This window comes from Acomys minous, assembly GCF_964271855.1.
Source record: "Acomys minous genome assembly, chromosome: 5".
In the NCBI taxonomy this organism is placed as follows: Eukaryota; Metazoa; Chordata; class Mammalia; order Rodentia; family Muridae; genus Acomys; species Acomys minous.
In genome coordinates, this window is record NC_140494.1 from 57313626 (window position 1) to 57332707 (window position 19082).

General features: G+C 46.6%; 1 protein-coding gene across 2 annotated transcripts in view; it reads right to left on the reverse strand.

Annotated features, from left to right (window-relative positions):
• Positions 1–11249: 11249 nt before the first annotated feature.
• MTMR12 (myotubularin related protein 12) overlaps positions 11250–19082 on the reverse strand; it is a 75055-nt gene continuing 67222 nt past the window's right edge. For both annotated transcript variants that reach the window (XM_084784116.1, XM_084784117.1), the window contains exons 14-16: positions 17644–17811; positions 16627–16782; positions 11250–13968 (exon numbers count right to left, since the gene is read on the reverse strand). In XM_084784116.1, the coding sequence (XP_084640242.1) occupies positions 13399–13968; positions 16627–16782; positions 17644–17811 (894 nt within the window). In that variant the 3' untranslated portion in view covers positions 11250–13398. The remainder of the gene's footprint in view (positions 13969–16626; positions 16783–17643; positions 17812–19082) is intronic.

Consider the following 19082-nt stretch of genomic DNA (forward strand, 5'->3'; position numbering starts at 1 on the left):
TCTCATGCTGGGCGTGGTGGCACACGCCTTTAATCCCAGCACTTGGGAGGCAGAGGCAGGCCAACTGCTGTGAGTTTGAGGCCAGCCTGGTCTACAAAGAGTGTCCAGGACAGCCAGAGCTGTTACACAGAGAAACCCTATCTTGAAAAACAAAACAATGGCTAGAGAGATGGCTCAGAGGTTAAGAACACTGACTGCTCTTCCAGAGGTCTTGAGTTCAATTCTCAGCAACCACATGGTAGCTCACAACCATCTATAATGTGATCTAATGCCTTCTTCTGGCCTTTAGGTGTATATGCAGGCAGAACACTCTGTACATAATTAATCATCTGTTTAAAAAGAAAAGAAACAAGCAAAAAAAATTACTGGGTCTCAAACAAAAAAAAATACATGAACATAAAAAGGGAACTTATATGGAGGAAGGAGTATTGATAGGTTTGAAAGAAAGACAAAAGAGGGTGTTAATAAAATTAATCAGTTGGGTGTGGTAGCGCACACCTCTAATCTTAACACTGGGAGGCCTTTAATCCCAGCACTTGGGAGGCAGAGGCAGGCCGACTGCTGTGAGTTCAAGGCCAGCCTGGTCTGCAAAGCAAGTCCAGGACAGCCGAGGTTACACAGAGAACCCCGGTCTCAAAAAAACAAAAGAAAAAAAAAGATTAATCAAAATGCATTACATACATGTATGAAATTATAATGGAATAAATTTAATTATTAATTTTTTAAGTAGAAAGGCTCTCTCCTGTGCACAGCAGAAGTGGCTTTGACAAGGCAGTCCTGAGCAGGAGCAAGGAAACACTGGGTGACCTAACACTGGGCTGTTTTCATGTGAGGTCTTAAAGCACAGGGACCTTCTTTAGACTAGCCCGAGGTGCCTGGGCCCCAGCAGCTTAGGTGCTGATGCTTGGTTTTAGGAATAATGGTTGGTCTGTTCGGGGATTTTCTTCCATCCTCAGAGGTGCAGTTTAATTGCATGGCATGAATGACTTCGTTTTGGTCTTCTGGGGCCTGGTGCAGAAACTCAGTCTAAAACAGTAGCCTCTCCTAAATCCCACTGAACGCTGATAAATCTGATTCCAACCAAGCAATATACACGGCTGTTTTGCAACACTGAGAGAAGTAGGTGAGACAGCCAATCCACAGGACCTCTTGAGACTAGGAAGAGCAACTAAATATTTGCAGGAGCCTGTGGGCATCTGGGGGGGGGGGGGACGGGACGGGACGGGACGGGACGGTTTACTAGTGTGTTAATCTAGGCTAGACTAAGCTAGTTAGGTGCCATGCTTAGAAGAACTGGCAACCATAGCTGGTCGTGGGAGGAATCACGCCCATATTCCAAGAGGCCCTCCTGACTGCAGCAAATGGTGCCCTGCCCACATCTCTGTCACTACTTATACACACCAGCAGATTCCCAAGAACAAGCAGCTTGCAGAGAGGAAAAGAGCTGATGTGCCATCTTCCTCTGGCAAGCCAGCTCTGAGCACACGACACAGTTACTCAGTATGTGCCAGGGGTGTTTTAGCCAGATTCCGTGTGTGTGTGTGTGTGTGTGTGTGTGTGTGTGTGTGTGTGTGTGTGTGTGTTTTGTATGCATGCATACGTGTGCACTTGTGTCACTATTTTGAAACAAGATCTCATGTATTCCAGACTAGCCTCAAATTTACTATGTATCTGAAGATAACCTTTAACTTCTAATCCTTCTGCCTCTGCCTTCAAAGTGCTGGCATTAAGGGCATGCACCTCCACCCCTGGCTTTCATTCATACACTTATTTTTATTTTATTCATGTGTTTGCTCGCATGTGGTGCCCACAGGGGCCAGAAAATAGGGGATCCCCTGGAACTGGAGTTCCAGACTGTTGTGAGCCATCATGCTGGGATCCAAACTCAGGTCTCCTATAGAAGCAGCAAGTGTTTGGAATTGCTGACGCACCTTTCCAGCCCCTCATTTGTGTACTTTGCGGGGCTGGGGTGGAGACAGGGTTTCTCTGTGTAGCCTTGGCTGTCCTGGACCCGATGTGTAGACCAGGCTGGCCTCAACTCGCTTGCCTCTGTCTCCCAAGTGCTGGGACTAAAGGTGTGTGCCACCACACCTGGCTGTGTCCTTTTTTATTGTCTTTCTCTTTGCTCAGTTCTCTGTGTCATCAGCAGTGCTCAGGATTACTATGTAAGCATACTATTTTCACCCAGATTCCTGCCTCAGACTCAGCTTCTGAAGGGAGTAAACTAAGATATCCAGATCTTAAACAAAGGCCCCAGGCAGCAGCCATGACAGCCGGAAGGCCACAGAGCAGATTCTCATGCCACTCTTAGTTACAGTTTCTACTGCTGTGATGACACAGCACAACCAAAAGCAATTCGGGGAGGAAAGGGTTTACTCAGCCTACATTTCCCATCACAGTCCATCATCCAAGGCAGCCAGGCAGGCAGGGCAGGTCCTGGAGGCAGGAGCTGATGCAGAGGCCACGAAGGGGTGCTGCTTACTGGCTTACTCGTCATGACTTGCTCAGCCTGCTTGTTTATAGAACCCAGGACCATCAGCTCAGGGATGTTCCTACCCACAGTAGTCTAGGCCTTCCCCATCCATTACTGCCTGCCTCCAGCCTGCTCTTACAGTGGCATTCTTCTCAACTGCCTCCTCTCAGGTAATTTGTGTCAAATTGGCATAAAACTAGCCAGGACAAACTCTCAGGAAGCAGAGGAGGCCTGCAGCTCTAACTCTGACAGAATGTCTAGTACCTGCAATCCCGAGTGCCTTCCTTATACATGTAATAGCGCATCACAAACTGACCCAAGGCAGGGTGATAGTTAACCCTGATTATCAACTTGACTAGACTGAAAAGTGCCTGTGAGACAGACACACTTGTAGATGTGTCTGGGAGGGGTTTCCAGACATGGTTTACTAAGAGAAGAAATTCTTAAAGTTAGTGCTTTTAAAGGCAAGGGTCTAGGTGGGGCTCAAGGATGTGTTCACTCACATCCGCCTTCCGGCTCCTTCCCTCACCCCTACCCTCCCTGACCACTGAGGTGAACAGCTGCCCCACTTTTTAGTGCTTTCCTGTGAATTGAAATTTTCATCCTGAAAGAAAGTTCCTTAAGGCTCAGGAAGTCCTAAAGCAGTGTTTCTCAACCTGTGGACTGTGAACCCTATGGCAAATGTCTATCTCTAAAAATATTTAAATTATAACGCATAACAGTAGAAAAATTACACTTAGGAGGTAGCACTAAAAATAATTTTATGGTTGGGGAGTCACTACAACATGAGGAACTGTATTAAAGGGTCACAGCATTAGGAAGGCTGAGAACCACTGTAAAAAAAAGTTTTTCTGGGCTGGAGAGATGGCTCAGAGGTTAAGAGCACTGTCTGCTCTACCAAAGGTCCTGAGTTCAATTCCCAGCAACCACATGGTGGCTCACAACCATCTATATTGAGATCTGGTGCCCTTTTCTGGCCTGCAGATGTACATGCAAGCAGAACACTGTATACATAATAAATAAATCTTTAAAAAAAAAAGAAAAAAGAAAAGTTTTTCTTTTCTTTCTTTGACAGGGCTTTTCTGTCTTGGTTTCCAGCTTTGGATGTCCTGAACTCACTTTGTAGACCAGGCTGGTCCCAAACTCACCGCGATCCACCTGCCTCTGCCTGAGTTCTGGGATTAAAGGTGTGCACCATCATGCCCAGCTGGTCCTTCACCCACACTCCACACTAACCTCAATAAACTCATTGGTTCACCAAATTGAATTTTGGTGGTATTTTCACTTTGTTCTTTGACTAGTCTTGGTATGGGGAAAATTATATATATATATATGTATATATATATATATATATATATATATATATATATATGTATATATATTCACAACACAGTCAAAACGCTGTTTTAATTATAAAGTCTAATTGAAAGCTGTACTTCTAACACAGTCAAGAACAAGGAATGCTAAACTCTGCTTCTGTATCTCTGCTTGTTTCTGTCCTTGGGAAAACACTTAGAACCATCTGAAAAGGCAGCTGTTCTCCATCTTTTCTGTTAAAACAACCCTACTAAAACTTACATATGTCATATGGATTTGTAACTCGGGGCCCAGTCTTCCCTAGAGCATTAGCTTAGCGAGGTGGCCAGCCTAACTCAACTGCAGCCTTCTTTGCAACCTTCGAGTGCACAGAAAGATTTCTTTCTGGAATTAGTCTGAGAGTTCCTCTGCCCTTATAGGCTCCCCAGGAAAAGTGTCACACAGCAGCCACACGCTCTCACTGCCATGATGCACTGCCTCACTCCATACCTATAAACACGGAGATACGTGCTCAGACTGCAACCACCTGCCAAATCCACCTTTCCTCCTTTCCTGTGTTCATATGGTGACAAAGTCTGGCTGACACGTGTGTCTGGTCATGTGGCCATCACACCATTCTTCTGGCAAATAGAAGCAGCTGGTGGAGGGTGCAGCAGGCAGGGATGGCAGCTCCTTAGCAGCTGGTGCTCTTCAGGGTAAGTCTCAGAGCAAGACTTACAAATACACAAACCCTTATTAACAATGTGAATGGTCATGTTCCAGCTTGGTGGGGGCCAGCTCTGTCCTCGGGCCTCTACACTATGCCTTCTGGGAAAGCCTCACTCCTGAGCCAATACAAACAGGGGCAGGAAGGGTTTAGACTTTGCTCTGCATCTTAGGTGCTGGTCCTATGGATTTGTGACTTGCAGGTTTGATGGTGGGGCCTCTGCAGTTTTTCCAATCAACCACATTCCTAACCTTTGAAATAGTTTTTATATACTATGTTAAACTAAGTGGGATAGATTTAAAATTTTGTTTTTATAGTTTTTGTTATGTATATATTTTCCAATATAGTATTTTTATTGATTATTTGGGAAATTCACCCTGATCAAATTCACTTCTCAGGCCTCCCAGGTCATCCTTGTGATCTCCCCTCCCCCCAAATATAAAGAAGAGAAAAACAACAAAAAGTCCAATTTGTGTTGCCATATACTCTGGAGCATGGTCAAACTCCCAGTGGCTAGTCCCTTAAAGATTCCTTCCCTATGCTCACCCTAGCCAGAAGCCATCGATTGTGGAGAGCTACACTTCAGCATCTCCATCACACACTTTTTTTTTTTTCAGGATATGGTTTCTCCGTATAGCCCTGGCTGCCTTGGAACTCACTTTGTAGACCAGGCTGGCCTCTGTCTCTGCCTCCTAAGTGCTGGGATTAAAGGCATGTGCCATCATGACCAGCTCCTTATCACACTTTTAAAGAGTTCGTTTTGATGGTTTCCTCACTAGTCTGTTGCTTTGGGGGTGGGGGTAGTATAGTTGTGTGTGGCTGCTTGTGGGTATGGGCATGGGAGTGTAGGTGTCATCAGAGGCCAGAGGCATTGAATCTCCTGAGGCTGAAGTTTCAGAGGGTTGGGAGCCACCATCCAGGTGCTGGGAATCGAACCCTGGTCCTCTAGAAGAACAGCAAGCACTCTTAACTACTGAACCACCTCTCCAGGTAGATCTAACAATATCTGAAGTGCTCATGCTTTATAAATGCCTTTGGAAATTGTGTTCCTGCCCAGGGTATGTCAATGCTAACTGTTCCTGCAATGGAAAATTTCATACTCTATAACAGCTAAATTTATTAAGCATTTACTTCATAATAGATACTGTACATGAACTTATTTTTAGTCCTCTAGAACTTCCCACAGGTGGGTTCCATAAGTGATGATGCTAAGTTACAGAGGAGAGGACTCAGGAGCTGGGCTTCAGGGAGTCCAGGACCTTAAAAACTATACTTTGTGGCCTCTCATGAGGCCAATGCCAGAATCAACTTGGAGAAACATGAGCTGTTACAAAATGTGAGAATCTGGGGTGGCGGGTGGGGGGCAGGGGGCGGGGAAGGCTGACTTGGTCATAGTAAAAAGATAGCTCTCAAAGTCTGTTTATGAACTCAGAGATGTGCAGACATTAGGAACAGACTCCTTCATGTAGCAGTGTCCCCAAAACAGAGCCAGCTGAGAACTCTCTTCACCAGAAATCTGACTGCTATACTGAAAATAATTTCTGTTGGCAATTGGGGGAGATGAACACTTTAAGAAAAGGCCCTCAAGCCAGGAGCAGTGGAACATACCTTTAATTCTACCACCTGAAAGGCAGAGGTGGATCTCTGAGTTTGAGGCCAATCTGATCTATAAAGTGAGTTCTAGGACAGACAGGGCTACACAGAGAAACTCTGTTTCGAAAAAACAAAATAAAAAACAAAAGAAGAGAGAGAGAGAAAAAAAAGGCCTCTCTGCCTATGAGCATTGAGACCAAACATCTCTAATGTCACCTTTTTTTATTATTATTATTATTATTATTATTATTATTATTATTATTATTATTATTAAAATTAAAGACTTTCTACCTTAAATAATAGTAACTCAAAGTTTTAATGGATATATCCACAAAAAAAATTCAAGCCAAGAAATATGTGACTGCTTTAAGAAGAACCACTGAAAGTATATGAGGACATGACAAAAGGGAGGGGCGTGGTGGCGCACGCCTTTAATCCCAGCACTCTGGAGGCAGAGGCAGGCGGATCGCTGTGAGTTTGAGGCCAGCCTGGTCTACAAAATGAGTCCAGGACAGCCAAGGCTACACAGAGAAACCCTGTCTCAAAACAAACAAACAAAAAAACAACAAAATACAAAACAAAAAAATAAAGGGAAGGGACCAGAATTAGAAAAAGTTGAGAACAGTGATCTAGACAGTAGAAGATGCTGCAGAGAGACCAAGAGAACAGAGGAAAAGGGATAGGGGAGGTAAACATTCTAGTTCTTCCTTCAATTTCCAAAATGACTACATCAACCACTTTCCCCTTTTCCAAATTCCAAATTCTTCTGGAGCCAGGGAGCTTGATAAGGCTGGGGCATCTCCCCTCCTTTTAATGATCAATATACTCTCATATGTATTTCCCCTCCTGTGTCTCCAATTATTTCTTGGAGGATTTAAACTTCTGCCCATATTAGTACAAAAACTATAGACAGGCATGGTGGTCTTTATCCAGCACTCGGGAGGCAGTGGTAGGCAGATCTCTGTGAGTTTGAGGCCAGCCTGGTCTATGGAGTGAGTTCCAGGCCCATGAGGGCTACATAGTGAGACCCTATCTCAAAAGAAACAAAGGAAATGCCTATCAAATAACAAATGAATGTTTTTTTTAAAGTACTGCCTAATTGCTACGTCTAGATCATTCCACTGTTATTTGTCCTATTATCAAGCGCCTCGCTGGTCTATCCTTCTACCAATCCTTTAACCCAGCTTAATTTTAGTACTATCACAAAGTAACCATGAACATCGCCACTCAGAATGATCAAATAGCCAAAGAGTTGATTTGTTACTCCCCACCCCCCTTCATTTTCTTTCCTTTTTATTTTCACTTACTAGAGAGTGTAGAACCTTATGCATGCGAGGTACGGTACACTACCACTGAGTTACAGCTCAAGTTTTGTTTTTCTGATGTAAAATTTAAATACAATGAAACACTCCAAAATTGTTTGGGGTTTTTGGTTTTCTTTTGTTTTTTGAGATGTTTCTCTGTGTAGCCTTGGCTGTCCTGAAACTCCCTCCATAGACCAGGCTGGCCTTGAACTCACAAAGATCTGCCTGCCGTTGCTTCCCAAGTGCTGGGATTAAAGGTGTGCACAACCACTGCCCATTGAAACACCCAAATCTTTTTTTTTAAAGGGTTATTTATTTATTTTATATCATAAACTTCTCATTATATATAATAAAATTCTGTTCTGCCTGTATGTAACACCTGCACACCAGAAGAGGGCACTTGATCTCATTATAGATGGCTATGAGCCACCATGTGGTTGCTGGGAATTGAACTCAGGACCTCTGGAAGAGCAGTCAGTGCTCTTAACCTCTGAGCCATCTCTCCAGCCCGAAACACCCAAATCTTAACTGTGAATGTGCTGGGTTTTCTCTCCTCTCTTCCCCTCCCCTCCCTCCCCCCCTCTCTGTGTAAAGTCACTGCTACTTTAGTACATTACTGAGTCTCGCCTCTCCCTGTCTTCCCCCCCCCCCCCCCCGCCCCCAGACAGGGTTTCTGTGTGTAGTCTTGGCTGTCCTGGACTTGCTTTGTAGACCAGGCTGATCCGCCTGCCTCTGCCTCCCAAGTGCTGGGATTAAAACCATGGGGTACCACACCCAGCTCTGAGTCTCTTACCCAGCACTGTCTCCACCTGAACCCCTAGAAATCTCAGCAGATTATACTACAAACTAATCAGTTGGGGTGAAGGCTCTTTTCATCCCTCTTGTAGGAACATCTGTAGTAGATTGCCATCAGGGTCCTCAGGGATGAAATGTGGAATACTTGAATTCTTTCCTACCTGTTCAGCCGCGCTGCGGTTCAGTTAGCACAACATCCATCAGGCCCCAACTGCTGGGAAGAGGGTTCTTTTTCTCCCCCCTCGAGACAGGGTTTCTCTGTGGAGCTTTGGGTGTCCTAGAACTTGCTTACTCTGTAGACCAGGCTGGCCTTGAACTCACAGAGACCCACCTGCTCCTGTCTCCCAAGTGCTGGGATCAAAGTTGTACACCACAACTGCCCACCTGTGAAAAGGGGTTTTGGATTTCACTTTCATTTAGGATTCAAAGGCAGTGGTTTTTTATTTGTTTTATAAGACTATAATTTTTATAAGTGGCTCAAAAGCTCATAATCTCTATGACTATATACTTCATACCCTTTAATTACTAAAGACAGTATAAGAGACAAACAAGTAGACCTAACCCACAAAGCAGGCTCCCAATGCCTGTTAAAGACATTAAACCACCAAGTGAACAAGATACTTTCTAATTAATATTTAAACGACATGTAAAACACTGACTTTGCACTACCCACTGGCCAGGCTCTCAATCTCCCATGTAAACACTAGGATACTGTTGGGTTTCAGAGGCAGGACAAGTAAGCCGAGGTTCCTACTTAATATATCAAAGCTGACCTGGCCTCCAGGTTCTTCCAGCATCCCTTAGTCCCTACTTGTTACAAGGTGTGGCTGGCATACCCTGCCCTCTGCTCTCAACTTTCCAGCTCAGACATTTTTCCTTTCCATGTGCAAACTCCCTGCTCCAGTCTCCCTGCCTGCAGAACTCCAGAGCTGCCCCCAAATGAATCTGCCTTTCTTTACTTTTTTTTTTTAAGATTTATTTATTTATTATTATGTATACAGTGCTCTGCCTGAATGTACACCTGTAGCCAGAGGAGGGCATCAGATCACATTATAGATGGTTGTGAGCCACCATGTGGTTGCTGGGAATTAAACTCATGACCTCTGGAAGAGCAGTCAGTGTTCTTAACCACTGAGCCATCTCTCCAGCCCCACCTTTCTTTACTTTTAATTCAGCTTGAATTGGCTTATTTCATTGTTGGAGAAAACCTATTACTTTCCTGACAAATGGGGGTCCACAGGCAAGCAGGAACCCTCTCCTTTCCTATACGGTGCTATACGGGCTTTGGGGGGTATTGGTATTGAGAGATTGTAGTTAGACCTATAAATTAGCTTCTTTGATGCTGTTATAAAATATCACACACACACACACACACACACACACACACACACACACACACACGGGGTGTATGTGTGTGTAAGCGTAAAGTCCATCATGGCTGCAAGAACATCGGGCAGCCTGACATGATGTGTTATATCTGCAGCCAGAAAGCAGAGAGATGGCCTGGCGCTCAGCGGCTTTCCCCCCCAGCCCATGGACTAGTGCTGCACACATCCAGGGTGGGCCCTCCCTCCCATCCCAGTTACACCTCTCTGGAAACAGTGTCACACACAAGCCGGAAGTTAGTCTTCTAGCTGAATCAAGTTGACAGAATAGCTCAGAAGAGTAAATGTTGGAGCTGTGCATGGTGGCACACACCTGTAATCCCAGCACTCAGGGAGGCAGAGTCAGGTGGTCTACCTGCCTGGTCTACAAAGCAAGTCTAGGGCAGCCAAGGCTACACAGAGAAATCCTATCTCAAACAACAACAACAACAACAAAAGCAAATGGCGGCATATTAAGGCCATACAGCACTACAGATCCTTTCCCTGTAAGAGGGTGTGTGTGTGTGTGTGTGTGTGTGTGTGTGTGTGTGTGTGTGTGTATGTAAGCATGATTCTGGATGCTTAGCTCCAACCTGTCCTGCCCCAAGGACGGCATTATAAATATGAGCCGCAGTACAGGAGAGCTTCTTTGACTACAACCAGAGAAAGCTCAGAAAATGGGCTTTAGTCAGGTTATTTCTACAGTCTGTCCCACAGAAGGGCAGGAGGTCACATGGCACATATACATAACACACATGCAAACAGGAATATGATGTAAATCAACCATTACAAAGTAAGTCTGAGACGAATGTGGCAACAAGAGCCTATCAGATCGCAGGGGAGCGAAGGCTGGCTTTCTGGACACACGGGAGGCAGGCCAGACTGGGAAGGACGTTACAGGGTATGGACCGGCAAAGGCATGGGAAGCCTGACCCCCAGGTGGGACAGGGCAAAGACAGAACGTCAAAGGACAAAACAAGCAACATGTTCCAACCTAGTAAGTGTGGGACAGAATAAACGACACACGACTAGGGCATATGTTCTGGACACGCGCACCCTTTCACGTCGGGAAGGAAAACAAAGGCCACCTCTCAGCTTTAAATAAACTCTGATCCCTTCCAGCAAGAAATAAAATCAGAACATCATAGGTCCCCACAAAGCAAATACGCAACACTAGCTCATTTCAAGAGCACAGGAAAGCCCTTTCTTTCCCTCACCCCTGAGAGCTCCTGACTCCGTTTGCTTTTTCTTCAGAGCACTAGACATTATACTTACTTCTTCTGTGTGGGGAGCATAGACAAGACGGTCTGTGTGGAGGGCAGAAGACAACTTACAGGGGTCAGTTCTTCTCTTTCTCCTTTAGGGTCCCGGGATTTGACTAGGGTCGTCAGGCTGGGTGGTAAGCGCGCTTAGCTGATGAGCCATCTCACCACCCCTCCTAAAAGCATTCTATTACCATCTGGCATTTGAAGCATTTGTCTGGATGCTGGTTCCCCATTGCCAGCCAACCACACGAGTGTTCACGTATGTGCATACACAGAGGAGAGAGAAGGAGGGGGGTGGTTCAGAAAAGCACACCTTGACCTCCCGAGGGCTCTGTCTGCTGTGGGGCCTGCCGGGACCCCGGACTCGCTTATTTATCATGTCCGGAATGAGGAGGCTAACCCAGGAATCAGAGCACACACATCAGTCATGGCGCTGCTTGGAAGTTGTGCTTTAATCTCTGCAGTTGGCTAGAATACTGTGAGACATGAGCATAAACTTTCATTAACACCCATAAAATAAACTGCACATTTTTACTGCTTTGCCTAACAGCTTATTCCTTTGAAACTTTTGAATTGAATTAAAGCTAGTTTATCTTCAGTGTAAAAACTTGGAGGTATAAACATATACAAGGTATTATATACAGTAAGTCATTAATATACACTTCCAGACTTGCACAGTGCATTTTAAACAAATGGTCTTATCTTACTTTTTAATGTTATGCATAATCCACATCTCAGTCTTGGATAGAAATTCACAATATATAAACCCACAGAAAGTTCCGTACACAAATACAAGTTATAGAAATCTGGTTTCAAATATAAATACATAAACTGTCATAAGCACACAGGTTACAATAGCTTGCTTGCTTTTTCTACTGTGATCTTAAAAAAAACATAGAAAAATATTTCAATGTACATTCAACTGCTATACCAAGGGTCATGACCTTGTGCCTTTAAACCATACCTTGTGAAGTATAAAACATCACAAAAGGCATTTTTGGAAAGATCACTAAGACTGTAGAGGCTACCATATAAATATTCACGTTATAATATGGTAACAAAAATAGTTATCTCTGCTGAGGCCTTGGGAAGCAGAGGTGGAGAGGAAGTGGCGGTTAGTGCTGAGCGCTCAAAGAAGGCAGCCAAGGGCCTGGCATGTTCTAAACTTCTCCACCGCAAGCCTAGCACGGATCTGGCCTGAAAGACTCTTAAGGCAACCAAGACTGAGTACGTTTGGCCCCAGAAACACAAACCCTGACCTCCCTCCAACATGCTGTCTCAACACAACAACCTGGCTTGTGCGTTACTGTGGAGGGGAGAAGAGGGAAAAATGATCATACATACAAAGGCGATTCAGTGCAAATCAGAAAGAACTCTTTATGAAGTTTCAAAATGCCTTATTGCCCATGAGCAACAGAAAGATTCCCTGCACAGGACCTCTCCTGAGTAGCAAACGTAGACAGAAGGCAAAGGCTTGAGGCGTTCTTGTTTGAGGTCCCTTGCCACGTCCGCTCTCCATGCTCTGTGCCTTTTGTGGGATTGGACAGGGTTCTGTTGAGTGACAGGGCTGATTTTTACAAATCATACTTTCAAACACTAAAAAAATATATATCTTTAAAACAGCAGATCCAAGGTAACCAGGCAGAGCTGAGTTTCTCTATGGCTTTTTAATCACTGAGGCATCCCGTGAGAAGTGCTTCTGACTCTTACGATGGCTTTCGTGTGAAAGCCTCATTGGAAAGGGACCCACATGCCCCAGCATCTGTGTAGGGGGTGGGGAAGGCGAGGGGAGCAGCTGCAGGGCTGGAGGCACAGTCCAGGTGCCCAGAGGGCCTGGTGTGTTCAAAACTGAGGGGCTCCACCAAGGAATGTGAGGCCCCTTCGGAAGACAGAGGAATTGCCCTAGTTTAGCCAGCAGGTCAGCAGCAAGACACTGGGACAAGGTGCGCCAAGGTGGACATGCAGAATGGCATGGAGCAGAAGGACGCAAGGGGGGCATGGCAGCAAAGGAAACCAGGCAGGTGCCTGCTCCACCCTGTGCTCTGCTATAGTCCAGGAAGGAGGGGACTGGACGTTAGGATGAATGACACCAGTAGAACTTTCCAGCTTTTCAAAGGTGTGTGTGTGTGTGTGTGTGTGTGTGTGTGTGTGTTGGGATATGCTTGGCTTAAGTCAAAGCACATCTCTTGATACCTCTGTCTCTCCGCTTACAGGCCTTACATAAAGCTGCTCTTGCTCCAATGGCTACACAGTTGTCTTGGCACAGACAGGACGGACGGGAGGAGGAAGCTCTCACAGCAATCCCGTCAAGAGCCATTTTGTGTACATATTATACAGGTGTCAGGAAATGACCTAATCCTATGACAGGTCAAGTAGAAGCTCCTTCCTATGAATAGTAGAGGCACAGCTTTAGTTGCACTGTCTTTCAGCACTGTGAAAGAAAAGGAGAACCGGCTCTCTTCCTGTAAGCCTGTTTTTCTCCTGCACAGCACTGGGCTAACACCATGACTCCACTCCAAGGAACGACTGTCCCACCCTCTTTCATGTCCCATGCCTCTTTCACAGTCCCTGAGGAGACAGGTCACACGTCCCCTAGGTCCACAAACTCATCTTCTCGTTTGGCCAGATCATCTTCGCCTCCCAAAGCTTTCCACCCACTGGTGGGTAAGACAGGCTTGGCTGAATGTCGCTGGAGCAGCGCGAAAGGGAACAAGGAGGACAGGCGAGCAGAGGTCCTGAGCAGGCACGGTGCCTGTGCGCGGACAGCCTCCTGTCTGTGATGCCTTGCGTCAATTTTCTCCTGTAAGCTCTGCACTTCCTCCATCATTTCCAAGAGTTTGCTCATAGTGGCTACTCTGCCACCACCCAGGATTTGGGCTTCTGGAATCCAACGTAAGTAGCGCTGGGCCCACACCTTGATTTCCGGCCCCTCAATGTGAGGCAGCAACAAGCCGTGATAGTCTGTGGGCTTACTGTGCCAGCTGTCATAGAACTCTCGAGAGTTGTCCTGCAGCTCGTCCGAAGAGTTAATAAGTTTACTAATTCTCTTGCCTAGAAGGTTTTTGATTAAATGATCTGTTTCTTCCCTGAAAAATCCTCTCTTGGGAGATGACTTAGACTGGGTAAGTGGCAAAGAAAGTTGTCGCTGATGCTTTGAAAGAAAACACAGAGTATGTGGTTAAGAGACAAGGTTACAGTTATTCTCCTTATAATAGTCACAATGAGCATCATCACCCTGCTGTGCACAGTGTCAAGAGACATCAGAACGGCCATCTCATGTGCATCCGCTAAAATGCTGTGGCACACAGAGGGGACTTCCTGCTTAAGGTGACAGTGAGTGATCTATGCATGATGCATATCAACAAAAGAAAGAAACCAGGCCTATGTGGGGCTGCACAGAAGGCATGCTGGGACAGCCTGGACCTTCTGGTAAGACGGGCACCAGTGGACACAAAGCACTTCACTGGAACTAGTTTAATGACCTAGGCCAGTCTTGGGGCCTTTTTGAGACATAGTTGTGCTACATATAGCCTGGCCAGCCTGGAACCCACAGTGTAGATCAGGCTGGCCCCTAACACTGGGACCCTGCTGCTTCTGCCTTCTGATCGCTGGCATCACAGACGTGTGCCACTACTCCTAGCTGGCATCACAGGCGCCTGCCACCACTCCTAGCACGTTTTTAAAAAGGGAACGAAGTGTGTCTTTCTTGAGAACTTAAGACCCTTTAACTTTAAGCACCAATATCTGAACATCGAGGTCCCCCCAGGACTGACTGATCTTATCCCGTGGACAAAATAACCTTCTGTCTGTCTGTCCATCCGTCCATTCGTGTCTGTCTGTCTGTCTGTCTGTGTCTCTCTCTCTCTCCCTCTTTCTCTCTCTCTCTCTCTCTCTCTCTCTCTCTCTCTCTCTCTCTCTCTCTGGCAACAAACAATGGGAGTAAGAGGCACTGGTAAGGAGGGATGGGCTCACTTGGCCAGACATTCTTGCTTGACAGGCTGCTCAGAGCAGGAAACGTGAGAGCATTTAGGTTTTGTTCCTTCGTGCTAGCTTTCTCAGGAGTAAAGCATGGTATGCCATTCTGCGGCACACTGTGCCAGAGTTTGTGGGGATTCATTGATGCCCAGAAGAAAAGGTACACATGTAAGGAGAGGCTGCTTTCTGCCAACTCTCCTGCTCTTAAGGTGTCCACTCGCAGTAGGAACAGAGAGCTGTAAGCAGAGGCTGATGCCTGGAACCCCGTGCTGGGGGGTGGGGGCTGAGACTGGAGACTGCCTGGGGTTTGGGGCTGGCTTGGGTTACATAGCAATTAGCCTGAGCAATAGCTGCTCACCCTCAATCTTGCCTCATTTACACAACCTGTAATCCTCTTGCTGGCTCACATCTCTCCCACCAGCCTCTCCTGGAGCCAACACCATCTGCCACTGTCTAAAAGAAGAGACAGCGAGGGCATCAGATAAGGGGTGCTCAGCTGTCCCAGGGGCTCCTTGCCCCACAGGTACCAGGCAGCTCTGTGACACACGCCCAGAGGACGTGTAGGCTGCCACCAGGGGGCACAGCACACCACACAAAAGCTCATCTCTGCCTGACAGGCTGAGGTGCAGCAATCTTGCTCTACTTGCTGAAAAGAAGCATCCATGTTGGGCCTAAGAACAGCTCAGAGGGCATCATGGTGGGTCTAGTGTTCAGCAGCAGACATTGTCTTCAAGTGCTGGCCGTGGCTCCCTGCATGTCATCTTCCTTAGACTAGAACCTTATTCCATGCCTGACCTGGCAAGGCTCCTGGAAGCCCCGAGAAGCAGGCAGGCTAGGAAGGACAGTGGCAGGAAAGATGCGGGGGTGCACGGACATAGATCTGTCAGAGAGGGATTCCAAGCTAGGCGACGATGCTGGGCAACACTGTTTAAACTGTGGTCAGTTAGTGAACGCTGGGCCACGATAATTAGTCAAATCAGAACAATTGTCTAAAAGAAAAATGGGGACTTGGTGGTGGTGGTTTAGGGGACAAGCGGGCAAACTCTACTCCATGGGGCAAAGCTGGGGGGCAGGGGGTGGGGTGACAGCTGTGTAAAACAAGGGAACACAGCTGTGCCCACTGTATGTTATTCAGGACAACTTCCCAGTTCCTAGAGCTTTAGTACAGTCTTTGACACAAAGCTTATCACTCTCAGTTTATAGGTTTATTAAATATCCTGAGGCTGGAGAGATGGCTCAGTGGTTAACCAGAGCACTGACTGTTCTTTCAGATGATCCAGGTTTGATTTCTAGCACCCACATGGGAGGTTTACAAGTGACTCTAAGGCCAATTCCAAAGATCTGATGCTGTTTTTTCTGGCCTCTGTGGCCACCAGGCACACATGTGGTACACAGACATATACCAGCTAAAATACAGCGACATATAAAATAAGGTAGCAATAATTTTTTTTTAAACAAAGAAAAAAAAGTAAGTCTTGCTATGAGCTCTATGAGCTGGTAAATGTTTAGCAAAACCTTCACGATCCCCGTTCCCTGTGCTCTCCCAGCCACACACAGAGACAGGGTAAGAAGCACAGCTCTGTGCAGCGCTGCTGTGGCAACAGCAGCCTCAGCTACAGGTCTCACCAGAGCAAAGGGGGGTTTGCTGAAACACAAGGCACCACTAGGAGCCCCAATAACCTGAGCGCCACAAATCCCAGCTGCACACCGTATAAAGAAGTAACACACCAACAGAGAGGTCCATAAAGTAGCCTTTGTCCTCACGTACATGGGATGGAGGAGCCGGTGGGGGGTGAGAGAGGGGGTGGGGGTGGTTAAGACATGCACATCTTACTTTGAAACGAGATCCTTTCCGCGGGCCTTTGTCCAGTTTTGGCTTTTCCGCATAGAGAGGGTTTCTGAGCAATGTCTGTGCTTTGGGTTCAAACTGTACTGACCAATCCCACACGGTAAGCAGAGTCAAAGGCTCTGTGTGCAGGCTTTCTCTACCCTGCCAAAACAAACACAGGTCACCACAGCTTCCAGGGAGGGCTGGAAAGCAAACACAGGTTCTCAGAAGCAGGCTCCAGGAAGAGTGCTCTGCTGGGACTGAGAATGAATACACACAGGCACTGCGTTTCTTAAGGCAGAGGCTCTGGGCAGGAGCACAGTGAGAAGGGCCCTTATTTTCAGTGGTCTACGTCAGCTATAAGGCTGGGTGCTTTCATAACAACCTTGTGAGTTAACCCCTACATTCCCAATTTGACATCTGAGGAAACTGAGGCTCAGAAAACAAAAGTGGGCTGCCTGAGGGTATGGAGCCTGCAAGCTGCAGGGCTGGTCGTTGTCTAAAACACCACGTTCTGTTGTCCCTGCTTCCTCCTGGGACTTGGCAATCTACCAACTCAAAGTCAGCCCAAAGCAGGACAGGGCTAGGGGGAAGGCACAGAGGTTCACCTGAAGCACAGGCTGAAGAGGTGGAGCTAAAGGACTTTCAGGTGCAAAACCAAAGCCCAGCTGCCCTGTTCCTAGGCATCCACTCTTGCCCCAGAGCAACTCTAGGTGTTAAGGCAGTGGAGAAAGGACATCTGGTCTACCTATACAAAGGATAACTTTTAATTTAGCTTATTCCTCAAACTTCAAAATGAACTTCCAGCTGAATATTCACTGTATTAACCTTGGGTTAAATCTATTGTTGCAGAGTGTGCTGCAAAAATTAAGTACTTTCTCAGGAGGACCAGCTGGGGTCACTTGAAGCAATACCTAGTGCATAACCAGTATTGAATACATGTCAGCTTTAGGGCCAGTATTTTGCATGGAGTTTGTAAGACGCAGCTTCTTTGGCTAAGGGGTCTTTAAGAGGAACTCTTACCATGTTAGCATCTTTTTGATGAGGCGAATTGAAGAAGAAGGTGCTAAAAATAGGTATGAACAGACTATCTGACAAAACAGTCAGGTAAGTCTCTGTGAACTCAAATGCTGGAGGGTACTGGTGCACCAGCTGCCAGACACAATCTAAGAAAAGCAGGAACACAGGGACCTACGTGGAGACAAGACACACATTACTTAGAAAGCCTTGGCTCAGCAAGAGCTGTCCTGAGCTCAGTGGACAGCCATCAGCAGCTTCTGAGCCTTGCTTCTCCCACAGACAATCCATTCCAAGGGATGAGTGTTCTCACTTCCCTGTGGGCTAGCATCAGCCTATGAGGTACCTACTATGTCAAAGATGAGCAAGCAGCTGCAAGCAGCTTTGGTGACAGGGAACACTAATTCTGACTCCAATTAAATGAATTCCATTACTGTGTGTGTGTGTGTGTGTGTGTGTGTGTGTGTGTGTGTGTGTATGTGTGTGTGTATGTGTGTGTGTGTGTGTTTCTCAAGATAGGGTTTCTCTGTTGTCCTAGAACTCACTCTGTAGACCAAGCTGGCCTTGACTTCAGAGCTTCACCTGAGCTCTGGGACTAAAGGCATGCACCAGCACTGGCCACTAGGAACCCCGTTCTTCTTCATTCCTGCCTGCTCCCGTGATAACAGGTGGAGCTGGCTCTGGAGACTCCGCTGGAGACGGTTCTCTTCAGCGAATGTCCTGAAGGCAAAGGCAAAAGCTGCAGGAAGGGCTCCTACCCCGTGCTCACATGTGTCTTGTTAACCTGGGTCCTCTTTTGAGAGCTCTCAGAGGCAAGTCTAGTTGGCAGTTCTGTTGTGCTACCAGTTATGAGGCTTTCCTCTTGATCCCCAGGGACCCTGCAACAGGGTTAAGGCAAGCTATGTGACAGTGTCCACCTTCCACAGGAACTGGTAAGAAGGTGGTGAGAATTCTTGGAAAAAAGGCCCGATTAACACAGTAATATCACACCAGCAAGTCCTTCAGAACTCCAGCCAGGCAGCTCTGAGAAGCTTCACACCAGAGATCCTGGGCAAGAGCACTAAGTAAAGTGTAAAGTGTACAGACCTTACTGTACAGTGAGGACCAAGGCTCTGAAGTGTGAGTGACTCTCAAAGGGCTGAGCACGGGCCTGCTTTTAGCTTCCTTCCCAACTAGATACAGAGCCTGCCAGCCTCCCTTTCTCAAGACATGCAACAAGACACCTTTCCAAACAGTATTGCCTCACTTTGCTTATCACAGTGTGTGTAGCTCATTAGCCTTTCAAATTGCTTCCTCCAAGCCCCTCCCAAGACAGAGAAGTGGTAGTCTCTCTCAAGTTTGATAACACACCGAAGAACTCAGGTCCGTCCTGAAAGAGACCAGCTGGCATAGTGACAGAGGCTGGAGTCTCCCCAGACACCTGTCAGGCCCTGAGGAGCAGACAC